Here is a 17,623-nt window from a genome sequence, read left to right as displayed (position 1 = left end):
AATATAAACATTAAAATTTTTATTATATGTTTCTCATATTAATCACCTTGAACATTAAAACAGCATCTTTCTTCCAGAATAGTAGGGACTGAACAACACTGGATATTTTACTGTCTCGCTCTCCAGTCCCGGATTTGTGTTCATAGTTTATATTTAAAAAAAAATCTATTTAAGACCGATTAATGACAACTTTATTTTTTACAAAGGACAATTCCAACTTGTGAAACAATCATACATATCCAGTACCGTTCTCTTAATATAAATTCAAATGTTTATATTTCATTAATAAAGTAGTTGAACACAATTGATTAATTTATTATACTCTTAAAAATTCATTACAATGAAAATCTTTAGACGTGAATAACTCCTAAACAAAGTATTTACAGATATATTATCATTCATTTTTTCTTGTTTGGAGATCTTTTATACATATCTTCAAAAAAAATATCATTCACATCATAAATTATACGATTTGTGGTGGGGGAAATCTCATGAGCAAAGAACTGACAAAGGTATATAGATTTTGTAACTATTAATTAATTTATTAATAATAAACAAACAAATTTTATAATGTTTTTTATTAAATATTTACAAACAATTGAAAGTCTAATAGAACAATAGTTGACTATAATTTAAATAAATTGAGGACATTGATAACTAAGTTGAGAATAATGTATTTCAACTTAATATAGCATTACAATTGATAACTTGAGGATAGTGTTATAATATTACATACATTACACGTATTGAGTGTACAAGGGCTGGGAGGGTTTCTTACAATATTTATAAGTTTTTTTTACAATAATTTGTGTCTGTTCTTTGTGTATAATTAGATAATAAGATAATTGGATGTAATCGCTGGCGTTGATTATATTACGTTGGGGCCCCGACCCTCCGCATCCCCTGGGCCGGGGGGTGGCTCCCGCTGTTTATGTCAGTCATTGCCCGGCGACGCCCGGGGTTGGCTTTGATTGAGATCCTCCGGCGAGTTTCAGTAGAAACCGTCCCCTGTGGGATCGTTGACCCAGGGGTAATTGTTCGGACACCTAACGCATGTCTGGAGGTTGATGGTCTCCCCGGGAACCTCCTTACTGGTCAGCTTGCAAGAGTGTGGTACCCAACAGGCAGGAGGTCCATCTACAACGCACTTCTCCCTCCATGGCTCGAAGTTCTTAGCTTCCGAGATCGTCCTCGGATTCTGAATCCATTGGATTACCTGCGTCATAGTGACGAAGTAAACATCATTATACTTCTCCAAGATCTCGTCGATCCAATACAAGAAAGCGTCCAAGAACTCGGGATTGTTCTTGAGCCAAGCGGCGTGGAAGTAGAGTCCAATGGGAGCTCTGTTTTGATCGTAATGCCTATCGAAGTTGTGGTTGAGGAAGTTGTAGAACTGATCTCCGGTGAGGATGTTGGAACAGGAGTCTACCATAGCGCAACCTGGGAGGTACTCGTCGAAGTTAGGGTCTTCCCGACGGTCGAGTTCGTTCATTACCATTTCCCAAACCGCGTGACTCCTAGTCGGGCAGTGTTGGAGGTTACCGTGGCACCTATGTGGCATCCTGAAGTACATGGTGTATGGCCATAGAGGGGGGTTGGAGAGTGGAGCTGTGATGGTTGAGTCGTAGAGGAAGGCTTGTTCTTCCATCATGGTGAACTGGTTGTTTCCACCAACTCTCAAGTAGGGGGCGCGTACTCCGACGACGCTGTTGTCTGTGATGTTAGCGTACTTTTCTACAATGACCCTCATACCGGCCATTTCTTTAGCCCAGTCATCAACAGTTGCGTTAGACCAGAACTGTTCGTCATCGTTGTGGCTGTAACAAGTTAATACACAATTAGTCAATGAAAATTATACATTTGAAGGATAAAAACATATGAAAAAATGGGCATTTATTGTTTTGGTATAAACAAACAATTCTTACAGGCTTCTGAAAATATTTTTTTTTTCCATTTAAAAGTATAATTTTTATGAGCGATGTTTAAGAAACGAGTATTGGTGGATACACAACGACATTACAATCTGGCAAAGAGGTCATAACACCTAAAATAAATACAGAGATACCTTTCCCTTGCATTGAGCCCGAACAGTCACCCACCGTGATAAAAATATTTTATTCATGCTATGTCATTAATGACTCTTAATTAATTTTTATTTTAAGAAGAATTTTTGTTTAGTTTAAATCAGGTTTTTTTCTTTTGTTTAATCTGAATTTTAATTTTGTAATACTTATAATTTTGGTTAAGTTCTTTTTTTTTTCTAGTTTGTATGTTTTGTGAAATTATTCAAAATATAACATTAACAAAATTCGACAGTGCTTTCTTTCACTTTCATTACCCTGGTTGGGCTAGCAAAGGTTCCTTTTGGGCCCCTACTCGACTTAAAACATCAAAACGTTTACCAGTAATGAATAGTGGGGTTTAAAAAAAAAAATACTCATATAAAACTACATTTTAAAATAATCTAAAATAAAGAATCGGCATGGAAACCACTTTAAATAAGAGTTTTGCCAAGAGTGGACGATGGTTTGAAATAATTGTTAAAAAAGTTTTGGATGATTAGTCTTTACATCTTTTTTATTTTTTTTTTTATCCCCTACCTGACCATTTCTAACACATGGAGGTTATCTTACACGTTGTCACATTATTCTAATCATTGCGAACATCGTTCCATTTTTTTTTTATTATTTTTTTTTTTTTAGTCAAATCTTCATATTTGACCAAGTTGCGAGGTTACTAATATGACACATTACCTCACTCATATGAACCCTTAGGTATATATGGCCAATTGTAAGAGGACTTGATATTTAAGAAAAAACAATGAGTGTGACTTTTCAAATACTCTCATGTAAACTTAAGGACGTGATAGGATACGATAAACTGTTCTAAAGTGTTAAATAACTATTTCCTTCATTAATTATAATTGAAATTAAAATTTATGAATTAAAAAAAAAAATCAAACTTCCCTTCTGTAAATATATATATATATATTTTTAAAAATGTATTTATTGATATATATAACTGTACATAAAATTGATCAAGTAAATTTGATGAAATCATAATGGTATGCTACAAGCATGTAGAGAAACTAACTGGTAGCTAACTCTAAAAACATTTTTACAATATAAGGTCTCGAGGCCATCTTCTTTTCAGATGCCTCGGAGGATTGTCTCGAATAAAAGAGGAAGCAAGATTAGAAACTAATGAGTTTGAGTGGTTAGGGAGTTGGTAATGGAAGGATTCATATCTGGTTCGGGCTAGATCGGTTACTAATGGAACAGATCTTTGTGGATGATTCTATTTATTAAAAAGTAGGAAGCATTTAGGATTTTGGATTGTAAGGATTGTAAAAATAATTAAATTTTATTTAATGTCTTTTACTTCAAAAATACCAATATATTTAATTAAAACTACTGGATGCTTTGGGGAACACGAATATAATTTTAAAGGATTTTTTTTTTTTAAATCTAAAAGTATTGCAGAGCATGGGCCAATCTAATTCATAAAATCAAGATCGATAAGATATTTGAAACAATATCCACGGTTAATTTATCAAGCAAGTGTTGAACCTTTCTAATGCAGATGGTGCTGCAATATCGACAGCTTCAGTTCAGAGCCGCCAGGCTGCGCCCACATCACCAACATTTTGCAACGAATTCCTCAGTGTTCAGTCTCTGATGCGGACACACTTATTGAGTGAATTATTCGATTTTATATTAAGTTAAATTAAGTCACTTCTTATGGAGAAAAATCAGAATTAGATCACGAATAGATTTTAGCAAATATTAGGGTTTTGTAATTTTTATGTTATTAGATAATGAATTAATAAATAAATGAATAACGTTAGACACGATTAATTCATAAGACTTCGAAAGAAATAATTAATAAAGGAAAGGATAGAAAAAAACCGATTTTTCTTTTCTATTTTTTTATTTTTTTTATTTTTGTTTTTCTATGCACTCGCGTTACATTATATCAAATCGAATTTATTTTTACTTTTCGACTCAAAAGTGAATGGAATGATGGAAAATACTGAATAAAATATTAAATAATAATCTTAAATTACATCTACATAATTATACAGTTTAGAAAACTGAAATATATTCTTAATAGAAAAAATATTTAATATTATCTAAAAAAACTAAAAAAAAAAAATAAATACCAGTGTTTGTTCATATCAATTAGCATAACAAGGAATGACTAAATATATCATTTAAAAATATATATATTTAGAAAATAAAACGACAAAATGCCTTTCCATATTTTTTTTTTTAAAGAGAGAAAAAATTAGTAATTATTTATTTTATATAAAATTCACATCAAGAACCATGTTCCTATACTTTCACTTGCCTAGATATGAAATGTTTAATAAAAAAAAGTATTTTTTTAACTTATAATACTGTGTTAGGCTATTTCAATAAGGCTTAAATGTTTCAAATAAAAATATTTTTAAAAACTCTAAATTGTTTTCAGTGGTAATTTCAATTTAACTGTACCAGGATAAGGCCTGTAAATATAATGAAAAACCACAAAAATGAGAAAGTCGAGATTTGAAATCCGCGAAAATTTTGGTGAAACATTCTATTCATGAAATTTCTGAAACATATTGCAATACCTCTGGAGTCAAGAAATTAGGAATTTTTAAATGGTTTATATAGCCAAAAACTTTTTTTGTCGAATATTGACATTCACCACATCTAAGAGGAAATTTTAAACCTAAACGAGTTTGAAAAGTTAAAATATTTCATAATATAGATGGGAAAATTAAAAATATTTTCATATGTTTTAAGGAAATCTTCTGAAGTCAAGAAACTTTAGTTTTTGCTCCTTCCATTACACTTTTATATTTTAGAGTAAAGAATATAAAAGTGTTCTCTGTTTCCGTATATAATAGATCGCCCTATATCTGTATTCAACAGATATAAAATAAATTCATAATATTTCTAGGATGTTATTATTTAATGTAAATAATAGTAATTTAATTTGTAAAATATTTGTTGTATAAATACCGATCTATTGAATATACAAGAATCTGAAGATGTCAAGGGACTTGGTGATAGTTTCTATTATAATTAGTTATATTTTATAATAATAAATTATATATTATAATTTTTTTAATGTCCATTATATTTCATTATTTTAAAAAAAAATATATAAAGTAAAGGTTGACTTTACATGAACATTGTCACAGTTTGTTAGTTTTTTAAACAGTTGGGAGTAGTATTGCTACTTGCAAGAGTCACCCGTATTTAATATATTGTAACCGTTTAACAATTAAATTAAAGACTAATTATAAATAAAAATAATAATATTTATGTAATTAAGGATGCTATATTATATTATCACATTTATACTATTAGAATACATTAATTTTTTTTCTAATTTCATGATACTTTCTCATCTCCTTTCAAAGTACTTGTGTATTATATATGGAATATTCTTAGACTAAAAAAAGGAACCAAAGTCGAAAATTTTAAGAAAAGAGTGAATTTTCCTATTAATAGTAATTTAATATTTCAAATAAAAAATATTGAGAAAAGAAAATGACAAAATGTCTTCTTCTGTTTTTTTTAATTGATTTTTATAGAGGGGAAAAATTGAGATATTAATTTTATATAAAATTAATTTTAAGATCCGTGTATTAGTTTCAAATGCCTAGATATGAAATATGTAGTAAGGAAAAATATTGTTTTGACTTATAATACTACAAATAAAAATTATTTTTATTTACTTTTTTATTTATTGCTGTTTACAACTTGTGTTTCAAATAAAAATTTAAAAAAAACAATCCAGATTATTTTATCAATGGTGATTTCAATTCCTCTTCTGTACAGAAAACATCGCAATGAAAGGGAGTTTAACTATATGAAACTATATGAGACCATTCTCAACTATGAAAATTTTAGTTGAACAATTTATTCAAAGATTTTCTAAAATTAAAAACCTACACCAATAATTTCAAAATCCAAGAAATTAGAATATTAAAAATATACACATAATTGTCAAATACAATTTATAAGTATTGTGTCTGAATAAAAAAAAAAAAATCAAGAATCAACACTCAAATTATCTTTAGATATATAATTAGTAAAAGTATGAAACACTCCTAGGCAAGTGAATAAATCGAAATCGAAAATTTTCAGAGCATAAGTAATTTTTCACTTCAATATTGATTTTAAATTAAAAAGATTTAACGCAGTAAAACGTCTTTCCAGTTTTTTAAGTAAATTTTTTTAGGGGAAAAAATTAGGAATCATTTATTTTATACAAACTTATATAATATAATTACTCATAATTTTTATAATTATACAATGAGTTACTATCATTTACTTATATTTGAAATATTTAATAATGTGAAGATTTGCTTTCTGAGTTGTTAATAGTTTTCGATTATACGTAGTTGTTGAATTGAAATTATAAAACTGTTTTCAACATTCGAAGATTATCAAACATTTTCTGACTAGCTTTTTAAGGAATATTCATGATCTTTAGTTTAACATGTTAAAGCGGTGTTAAATAGAAAAACTAAATGGAGAAATATTTCCTTCTTTCACCATGTTAAAACGATATAACATATACGATCTAGCCCGAACCAGATATCAATCCTTCCATTACAAACTCTCTAAACACTCAAACCCATTAGTTTCTAATCTTGCTTCCTCTTTTATTCCGGACAATCCCCCGAGGCGTCTGAAAAGAAGATGGCCTCGAGACCTTATATTGTAAAAATGTTTTTAGAGTGCTACCAATGGGTAGTTTCTCTACATGCATATACATTTTTTAATATTATTAATTAATATGAATTTCTAAAATTCAAATTGTTTATATTTATTAGTTGTTCCTTTTCAATAATGTTAATTTTTTTTATTAGTTAATTGTTTTTGTAAATAGTGGGTTTGAAGAATAATTTAATTTTATACAAATTTATATAATATAATTACTCCTAATTTTTATAATTATACAATGAGTTACTATCATTTACTTATATTTGAAATATTTAATAATGAGAAGATTTGTTTTCTGAGTTGAGTAAGGAAACATATATTGAAGATAATTTTTTTTTTATTGTCAGTTATATTATATCATTGCTTTTATGTATATTATTTTTTCGAATTTTGTGAAACTTAACCAGGACTTTTATTTTATTTTTTTATTATATATTATTCAAATTTTGAGAACAAAAGTGAATTTTCCCTTCTATATTGATTTTGTGCAGAGGAGACGACATGGTGGGCAGGAGTTGGCAATAGAAAGTGTTAACAGGTTTATTTATGCAGACCGGTTTCGGTTCTACGTCAGACCACTTTCATTGCTAGATGGCCTCTTCGTGTTTTGTCCGTTCAGTCCACAAGTGATAATGGAAATAAAATTTGAATTTGATACCACTAATCAGTATACCCTAGTTAAAATATTAATTCAGATTGGCAGTCCTATGATTAAAAAAAAAATCTAAACCATCCCCTATTGTTTATTTGAAGTATTATAATAAAAACTAATGAGTTTCAAGGCAAAACAATAAAAAATTTCAATTTTGAATTTTGAAATCTCTTTTATAGAAGGATTTAATTTTTTAAATAGAATAAAGATTTTTTCATATGCCTAATATTCAAAATCATGAGCCATTATATTAAATAGAATATATTATTTATTTTATTTTGTTATTAAATCATTGGTAGCATAACTTTTGAAAAATAATTAAATTTTATATTAAGTACCGCTAGGTACTCCTTTATGACAAGTGTGAATAAGAATATGGAGTTTAAGTAAGAAATAAACTCTTTAAAATAAAAATAAAACTCTTAAAAAATTGATAACCTAAATATGATCGGATATTACTCTATACACTAATTTGTTATTTAAAAAAGGGTTAAGGAAGTACTGTTATTCGACCAACGGTTGTACAAGGAGGTACAAACCATAATTAACAAGTTATTTTTGCTTATATTGTTATTGAAAATAAATACAGTAGAACCCCTGTTAATCGGTCACTTTGGGACTGAAACCCTGGCTGGTTATTCCGAGGAACATTTCGATAGGAAATATTAACATAAATGTATAAAAACACTACTTCATTACGTATATAATAAGTTTAGTGATTTAACTATGAATTTGGAAACATAGAAAAAACAAAAGTACAACTTGCCTATAAATTATCAATGATTGCCAAGTTATTTTTGCTAAAATTGTCTTATTAAAAAAATGGTTATAACAAAGCAATTTGAAAATCGCAAATTACAATTACTGTTACTTTTTTTTTTTTGAGTTGTATCAATGGTTAGATTCTCCACACGTTTGTATCATGTCATTATATCACCTACAGCAAATTTGTACAGTTGTAAATAACAATAAATAAATAATTTTAAAAAACTGTTGCATTTTATGTTAGTGTTAATAAATAAGAAAATATTTATTGATTATAATGGCCTTTGTTAACTCCCATTTTTTTTACTGGTGGACGTTTCAGCCTTCTGTCGATCGCTAATAGTTTTCGATTATACGATGTTGTTGAATTGATATTATAAAACTGTTTTCAACATTTGAAAATTATCATACATTTTCTGACTAGCTTTGTAGGAGTATTCATGATCTTTAGTTTAACATGTTAAAGCGTATTAAATGGAAAAACTTATGCTAAATGGAGAAACATTTCGTACTTTTACCATCTTAAAACGATTTAACATACAACATGGTTGAGAGTCTGTTACTAGGTCTGGTAATGGAGAATGACGTCACGTAACAGACCAGCTGAGCTCGTCACCGTTTTATTTGTTGTCGTGTTAGGTTACTTACTCGTAGTTTGTGTTTTGTTTTTTCTTCTTTTTGTCTTGTGTTTTGTACTTTTTAAAAAAAGACAATCAGTAGCCAAACTCTTAAAATTCTACTTTTCACTTATTTTAGGCATGTTGTAATAAATTACTGTAATCAAAACTTGGAAGTAAACAATAACATGAAGTTTTGGATGGAAAGGATACTAAACAAGTTGCTCAGAAAATCCGCTAGGGGCTCTTATCCATTTAACATGACTTTAAATAGGGCTGCTCACAATCCTATACTTATGCACATGACACGGAGGCAAATTAAACTCTTTGACAGTCTCCCTGCTTCCTTCAATCCAGTCTATCACTCCATCCCCCCTTCCTGCGAGGTGGCAGGGCAGGAAAGGTTCCAAAAACCCTATTAACATCACCTCATAACTCCATCTTCTGATGCACCTCCAACCCCTCCCTTACACTTCTTTTCGACTTTTGACTGTTTTTATTATTATTTCACCATTATCTATCGTCCTTCTTAATTAATGCTTTTATTTTTATCTTATATGCGATACAATACGAGGAGGCCCCTCACCTCCGGACTTGAAATAATTCATTTTCAGAATGGATAGCTCAAGACATTAAACATAACAGGTAACCTTAAAATACCAAAGGTAGTAAAAGGTAAGACACAACACGAATTACTTTTCTCTTTTTTACACAGTAATTCACTACTAATTCACTCTTATTTCTGTTTTAGAGGGTTCGGGGGAAAAAAAAAACTATACTTATACTGAAAAAACTATAAAAAACTATACTATTATGACATTTCACATGGTAAAATATTTTACATTTAACACAATATCACGAATACCCGTAATAGTGGCCACCATATAAAAAGTTTAAATAAATAGTTTTAAATTATAGTATTATCGCAAAATGTTGGAAATAAGTCCATAAATACATTTTTTAATATTATTAATTAATATGAATTTCTAAAATTCAAATTGTTTATATTTATTAATTGGCGCTTTTCAATTATGTTTATTTTTTTATTAGTTAATTGTTTTTGTAAATAGTGGGTTTGAAGAATAATTTCATTTTAATTTTTTTAAAATCTTTTATTCAAGAAGTGATGTTATTTATTATTTTTTTCTGTTTATTGAAGAAATATGTTTTATTTATGATATGCTGCTATTTGGAGCTTCTTTTGTTTTTGTGTGATGCATTTAAATATATTAATATAATAAACTTTCCGTTCATAGGTTTTTGCAATTATATTTTAGTCTTCTCTATGTTGTACCGTATAAGGTTAAACTTCAGTTACTCCGTTGGACGCAAACATCGTCGAATGATTGAAGGTTGCGCTAAAGTGCCACGTTGCTACACCGGATATTACTCCAGCGTGCACCAGCTACACCCACCTGTCCTGTCAAAAGTAACACAGGATATGTTTCCCAAGTTTTGTTTTTGGGTAAAGTATAAACCGATGATTGTGGTAGCGGCTAGAAAGGAGCCTGTGGCGAGGCATTGTTCTGTCGTGTCCTAGTTGTAACTTTCATAAACGACCACAATGCAACGACCTTCGGCCGCACGAGGATGTAGGAAATCCTAGCTCGCACTCCTGCAATGCCGCATTGTCGAGTTCGTATTGCCCTCATGAAGGATGCATTGTCTACTTCGGTAATACACACATACAGTGAAACGGCTATATAACCTATGTACATATGTCTATATAAAAGACACACATAGGAAAAATTATTTTGTCCTTTGAGAGGGAGTAAATAAAAAAAAAAAAAAATAGAATAAAACAAATATGCATTTTTTTTAATTATGCCGTTGCAACTGTTATGTTAGTTATGTCGTCGTCACCCTACCTCATGGCTGCAGCGACGCAGTGGTGAAAAACTTTAAAAATGAAATTTGTCTAATTATGCTGATGAGTGTGATTTCGTACACTCAAATCCATATAAAAGAATTAACCGTAATTGTTTTTCTAATAAAACAATATTTCTGAGCCGTTGACTAAATCTTAGACGTTATTTCGGTATTTAAAAAAGGTCAGGTTTTTACAGGTTGTTATTTTATTTTCGAACTATCCAACAAAAAATGTTTTGGACAAGTCAATACCAACGAAAGTTATTTTTCAAATTATAATTTCCCAAAATTAGGATTTTTTCTTAAAATATTTATTTTTCTAAATATCTTCAGCCATTACAAATTAGTTACTGGAAAAATTCTTTTTTTCTTTATTTTCCATAAAAGTGTACATATTGGAACGTTTGTGCAAGTTTCATTGACGTATTGAGACGTATGTAGTCAGTGGCTTTCTTGGAAGGTATAACCAGTAAGAACAGCAATCAAATTAACTACTAAGGATTAAACTTTTATTTATTAAAAGGATAGAAAAATTAATATTTGTATTTTTACACCTGAAAATATTATCAAAATTAAAAAAAAAAAATGCATTCAATTGAATTCAGTACTCTGAATAACATTTATGAGAGTTTCAGAAGGTTTAAACAATTTAGAAGTTTTGTGAAAAAAACGGCAGTTTCCCACCACTTTGCGATGCCAGTTCGATATAATTTCTAAATTTATAATTTAATAACTACATTAGTAGGTACATATGCGTAATGAATACTTTTTATTTAAAATAAAGTCCCTTTAATGTTCTAATATATGTGGCATAAAAATAATATTAGATATGTTTTATTTCCCAAACCAAATAACTCAGAAAGGTATTTCCGCATGTTTGGCATACAGGTGGAGGATCACGGGTCATAAGATAACCTTGGGTAGGGCGCGTGACTAATTCGTATGCGCGTCAAAATCACCTCCTCTTTGCGCACATTTCTAGTGATATTCTCGTTTATGGACGCGAGACGTGGCCTTTTACACTATGGGATGAACAGCGCCTTATGATTTTCGAAAATAAAGTATTACGTAAAATATACACGGTAAATTTAATTCAAGTTATAGCATTGTGGAGGATAAGATGGGCGTGGAAGGTTGTAGGGCTTAGTAACGAGCGGATCTCTAAAATGTTAATGAACACTGAACCAACGGTTAATCGTCCTAGGGGTAGACCGAAACGTAGATGGGAGGATTGCCTTAAAACTGATTTAGAAGAATTGGATTTGGAGGGGCATCACTCGAAGAATGTATGCAGAGAGCGTTTGGTGTTATCGGCATCGAACCATCGGGTTCGTTAGGCCTTCATTATTTATTTATTTTTTATATATAGTAAATAAAAGTAAGAATGTATTTTACTATGTATATTGTTTTTTTTTTCTATCTATTGTTTCAGCTCTCCTTTATATACTATGACTCATAGCACAACAGTGGTGCGGGTTTAGTATACTAATACTCCTTAATATCTCTATTAATTGATGGGGTTGTTACAAATAATAAATTTTAAGAAAACAAGTTTAAATTTCTTTGTTGCAGCCGGTTATGTTTTCAAGTGTACATAGATCCTTCTATATCTAGGTATCTCACTTATCGAATGGATTTTGAAGTTAGGGTACCTCACTCAAGTTTGATAGGTACCTACCGCCTTTATCCACCTAACCCTTCAATTTAAGGTTGTTCTTTTCAAAATTTTAAATTTTATTTTAATTTGTTCCTTGGAGGAGAAAAACCTTTATGTTTCATTGCAATACTTGGACAAATGTTTCCTTCAAATTTATGTTTATTTAAATATTTTACTCACCTCACAATTGGTCTAGGATATAGTTATCTATACTTCTTCGTAAAGAAAAAACATTTCTGTACCTTGGAACCTATTGTATCAGATTTCCTTTAGCTTGAATATTTGAGAGCATTTAGAATATTTGTTTTAGATTGAATAAAAGTGTACTTACTAATTGTAATTTTAAAAGTATCGAATTCCCCTTGATTTAGGAGATACTCATCTATATTTGTTGGTAAAGCAAAAAAATTAAAATAATAAACGCAGGAGGTGCCCAGGTGAGCAGAATGCTCACATGAGAAAAAAATATATTACGTTATGAGTGTACAGGTGAGAGAAATACTCAGTCAGGAGGCCAGAGCAAAACTGAATTAAATATGGGTGGGGAGATAAAAGAGGGAATAATATAAACAACATCAAAGGGTTGACGGAAGGTAGACAAAAGCATAAACAAAACAGATGAAATACTAGATAAATAAATAGACCTTTTGTTTTCCAACATGAGTATAATGCTCAAGGCTAAACCTCTCCCGTGTTAAATGAATAGTCGTATAATTTGTAACATAGAGTTTGATCCTCTGTTAGGTGGGGAGGAGGTACCCCCTAGTTATTATGGTATAAAAAAAATGGATGTTTTATGTTTATAATTTTAGAGCATGATTCATTTCTGATTAAATGCTGAAGTGAAAGTAAGGTTTACATTTCACTTAGTGTTGATTGTACTTATTGTTAAAAGACTAGTTAGTTTTAAAGAATAAAAAAAAAATTCTTACGTTATGGAGTGTACAGCGATTTCATGTCCTTTCCTGTGGGTTTCCTGAACAGCGGAGTAATTGGTGTATTTGTGGGACACGAAGAAGGTGGCTTTGATGTCGCAACCGTTGGGATTCTTCCTCTTACTGCTGAAGATCTCCTTGTAGAGCTCGATGTTGTTGTTGTTGATGGCATCGTCGAAGGTGATGGTGATCATCTGCGGAATGTCTTTGGCAGGTAGGTCGTTAGGGATGCCTGTTCCATCTTCGGAGCAGAAGCAATCCGGAAGGACACAGACAGCCGGGTCGCAAGGAGGCGCTCTGTTCGGGTCGTTGTCGTTATCTGCAACAAAAATCAACAGTTGACTTTCTACGTGTCTAAAATTTTGTAAAAGGATATCAACATAGTCCGTGGTCTTTGTGTAGTATGGACATTCGCTTTGGCGGCAGTTGGTCAACAAGCTGCGTCACTATGACGTCATAATTGACCCCCCAGTTCTGTGACGCAATGACAGGACAATAACGCACGTTAAAGCGTGGGACTGTCTCAGTATGTGGGCTAGGGCGGTATAGTAGCCTCGTGGCCCGAGGGACAATTAGTACTACACTACTGGCAAGCTGTAGTCCGACAGCCCAAAAAATAAATAAATAAAGTCATTTTATCCCAATTACATAATACTTTAATAACAAATATTTATAGTTTCTAGTCAAAATTAATGACTCTGCTAACCAGAGTTAGGAGATAAAAACATTAAATTTTCTTTGGAGCTCTATATCATTCAAAATACCTACAACACCAAAAACATAATTGAACTTCATTGAAAATAGAGTAAAATTTCTAAAATGTGAGCCCTATAGAGTTTCGGAGTAATACTGCAATATTTTCCGGATGCGTTTTTTTTCAAAAAGCAACATTTCTCCAAATAACGAAAGATCAATATTTTGTGAATTTCTTTTGGCGATTATCTTGGAAAATACAACTACGAAAGACATACTAGTAGTTTCAATGATATTCACCAAAATAAGTTCTCAAAATGTTGTTTTCCCTGGTTTTATTTTTTAGGAATTGATTATATTAATTTTTTTTAATTGATGAGGTGAAGAAAATTTCCAATTATAATATAAATTATACTATTCTATATATTGTTCTTGTACAACGTTTCTGGATATTGCCCCATATTCATGTATTATTGTATTCTGATATTTGTCCAATTTTATCTACTTCCATTTTGAAATCTTGTTATCTATACACATATCTAAAAGTTTTTTACCGCTTGTATAGTTCAGGTAAAAGTAAAGTTTTCTAACACAAAATAATGCAATTTTTTTTTAGTAGAAAGAACTCAAAAATTAATATTTCTTTTTTTTGTTCTTGAAGCAGCCACCATTTTTTATTCCCTCTAAATATAGTTGGAAGTGATCAATTTTGACTCTATTTATAGCTTCCATTAAAGTTGGGGTGAAATAACTTCGTTTTTCTATCCTTTAGGCTGTTGGACTACAACCATAACACGTCATCATAAAAAAAAAAAATGGTCAAAAAATCATATTTGCTGAATAGATGAAAGTGCTAAGTGACATTTTAAAAAATAGCGAGTTTTATTTGAAAGAACATCTTAAATGTTCATTCATTGTAACTTGTTAAACTAATGTTAAGTTTTCAGAGTTTCCACTCTCTAAAATACGAATAAAAAATAATTATTTTATGAATTTAATATAGGAGTGGGGAGCTCGCTGGTAAGGTAATGGACTAATAACTCCAAGGAGCCGGGTTCGAATCCGGCCATGGCAGATAATTATTATTATTAAAAGTCTAGTGGTCGAGCATGATTCTGGCCAAATCACCTCCTTGCACAACCGTTGGTCTAGTAACAATACTTCCTTACAAAGTACTGAACCCCTGACCCTTTAAGGGTTCTAGTGGTATAGATTTTTTTTTTAATCTGAATTTAATTTCTTGAAGATTTGACCCGATTTCATAAAAATTTTCTCACCTAGGAAAGAAAATTTAGATGCATTAATCGTATTTTTTAGGGTCACATTTTCCTTCGATGGGTGAAAAGCTTACAGTGCCTAACTGAAATGATTCAGTAATATAATATAAAAAATATATATATAAAATCTGTTACTCTGTCATGTTTTCAAAGAAAAATATCTACGTGATACGTCTCCATCGTAACGTCGTTTCTCCGTTCCGCTTCCAATTAAGAAAGGACCGAATCCGCAAGAAAAAGTCACTCCGACATCTTTTACTTTTACTTCTCTGAAGAAACCTACAGAAGACCTACTTCTGTATTGGGAAATCACTTTGCGAAATTACTTGCCAGAACATTAAAAAGAAGAGGGAGAAAAACATTAAAAAAAAAAAGATATAGTAAAGAAATATTCTTGATTCGGAGAAAAATACTTTCCAATGCCCTAATAAAAACTAATTGTAAGCTGAAAACATGAGTTAAAAGAGTTCTTCTAATGAGATTGAGGGTGACTTTGCTGGACACTGGCGACTGGTCAAGTGCCTGAGCCGGTTCGACCTGTAGTCCAGGTTTAGCAACGCATACCTGAGTTTTGCCAATATTGTCTCAGGTATTGAGAAAAAACATGTTTTTCGTTAAATGCGCATGATTAAAATACGAGGGTAAATCAATTATTCGCAAAATAGTTATAAAATTTTATTGTAATCAAATAGGAAACTTTTTTTTTTTTCGGCCAAGACTCCCATTGGAGTCCTATACTGCCTAATCATGGTTGGGGGTCAAAGTTTTTTTTTGTGACGGTCCCACAAAATGAAAATGTCAACGCCCCAGGATTCGAATCGGCACCTCCAATAGACATCAAATTGGTAAGACTGTCTTAACCACTGTGATACCGCCGGCCCAAAAAAGTAGGAAACTCACAAGTACATCATTTTTCAACATAGTCCCCTTGCTTTTCAAAGCATTTAGTCCATCGTAGTACAAGCTTCATAAAAGAATAGTTTAAGAGCCGGGAAGAAAAAAAGGCAGTTATGTCACCCCAATGTTTGATTACTTTAATGAAAACTATGTCTAATCACTAGTCAAAACTGATGAGTCTGCCAAGTATAGGTAGGGGGAATAAAAAATGGCGTCTGTTTCAAAACCTTCAAAAAACACTAATTTTTCATAAAAATTGTATGAGGTTAATAAACTTCCAATTGAATATAATTTATATTAAATTATCATCATATAGTACAACGTTTCGGGACCACTGTCCCATATTCATGTACTTTAAACCTCATAATTTTTTGAATTTAATATAGGAAATCATGTCACATCTTTACACTATTCTCACTTTTCTACCATTACTTATTTGTGCATTCTTCACTTCTCCTTAGCACAGCCATTACTCTATGAGAATATGCAGAACTAATTTTTCATTCGGAGCTCTATATCTTAAAAACTACTAACAACACTAGAAAATCTAAGAGAACATTATTTAAAGAAGAGTAAATTTTCTGAAATATTAGCCCCAAAAGAACTATTTACGTCCAATAGTTCTCGAGATGTAGCTTTTTAAAAAGCAAAATTTCTTAAAAATCTACTAAAAGATTAGTAGTTAGTTAATTTATTTTGAGAATTCTATATCTCAGAAATTATGTGATGTACATTTGTCTATTAACACTCAAATTAATGCTAGTTTAATGGACTATAAAGAAGTTTCTGACCATTCCTTCATAGGAATAGTAGTTTTCATATTTGCTAAAATAAATTGATTTATAGTTGATCGAACAATAAGTTTGATTTATGAAAAACTTCATTTCAGAAACCATTGGACGTACAGATGACTGCCAGTTTAAAGCTAGTTAAATTTACTACAAAATAGTTAATCATGTTTATATTTGTAGGAGTAGTAGTTTTTATGATGACAAAATAAACTCACAAAATGTTAATTTCTAGTTGTTCGTATAAAATGTTGGATTTTTGATAAAATATATTTCTAGATCCATAAGACGCACATATGTCTACCAACACTCAAAATAAAGTAAATTTAACTTAACATAAAGTAGTTTATGACACTTATCTTCGTAGGGGTAGTAGTTTTTATGATATTCACATATGAATATGAATTTGGAAAATAAAAATTTATCCGAACAACTATAAATCAATTTATTTTACCAAATTTCATGTAAAATATTACTCCTACGAAGATAAAAATCATAAACTAGTTTATAGCTCATTAAACTAGCTTTAATTTGAGTGCTAATGAATGAGCGAAGAATGGTGTCAAAACTGGAGAATCAAAATAAATCCTGACAAATCCCATCGGACCACCTTTACTCTCCGTCATAAACCTCTACCCTCCTGTCCTACAGTATCCTTTATAAATAATCCACTAACGCCTGTTGAACAGATTCGATACTTAGGATTCCATCTTGACAAGAGACTTACTACAGACCAATTTGGACA

At 30.7% G+C, this 17,623-nt stretch overlaps 1 protein-coding gene across 1 annotated transcript in view; it reads right to left on the bottom strand.

Moving 5' to 3' along the window:
• Positions 1-561: 561 nt before the first annotated feature.
• Positions 562-17,623, bottom strand: part of serp (chitin deacetylase-like protein serp) — an 87,805-nt gene continuing 70,743 nt past the window's right edge. The window contains exons 5-6 of the mRNA XM_067052008.1: positions 13,221-13,542; positions 562-1,820 (exon numbers count right to left, since the gene is read on the bottom strand). Of these exons, the coding sequence (XP_066908109.1) occupies positions 992-1,820; positions 13,221-13,542 (1,151 nt within the window). The 3' untranslated portion in view covers positions 562-991. The remainder of the gene's footprint in view (positions 1,821-13,220; positions 13,543-17,623) is intronic.

Source organism: Halyomorpha halys, unplaced genomic scaffold (genome assembly GCF_000696795.3).
Source record: "Halyomorpha halys isolate HHAL.00 unplaced genomic scaffold, Hhal_1.1 Scaffold630.1, whole genome shotgun sequence".
In the NCBI taxonomy this organism is placed as follows: domain Eukaryota; kingdom Metazoa; phylum Arthropoda; class Insecta; order Hemiptera; family Pentatomidae; genus Halyomorpha; species Halyomorpha halys.
The sequence above is the reverse complement of the archived record's forward strand: the minus strand, read 5'-3'. Positions and strand labels throughout refer to the sequence as shown.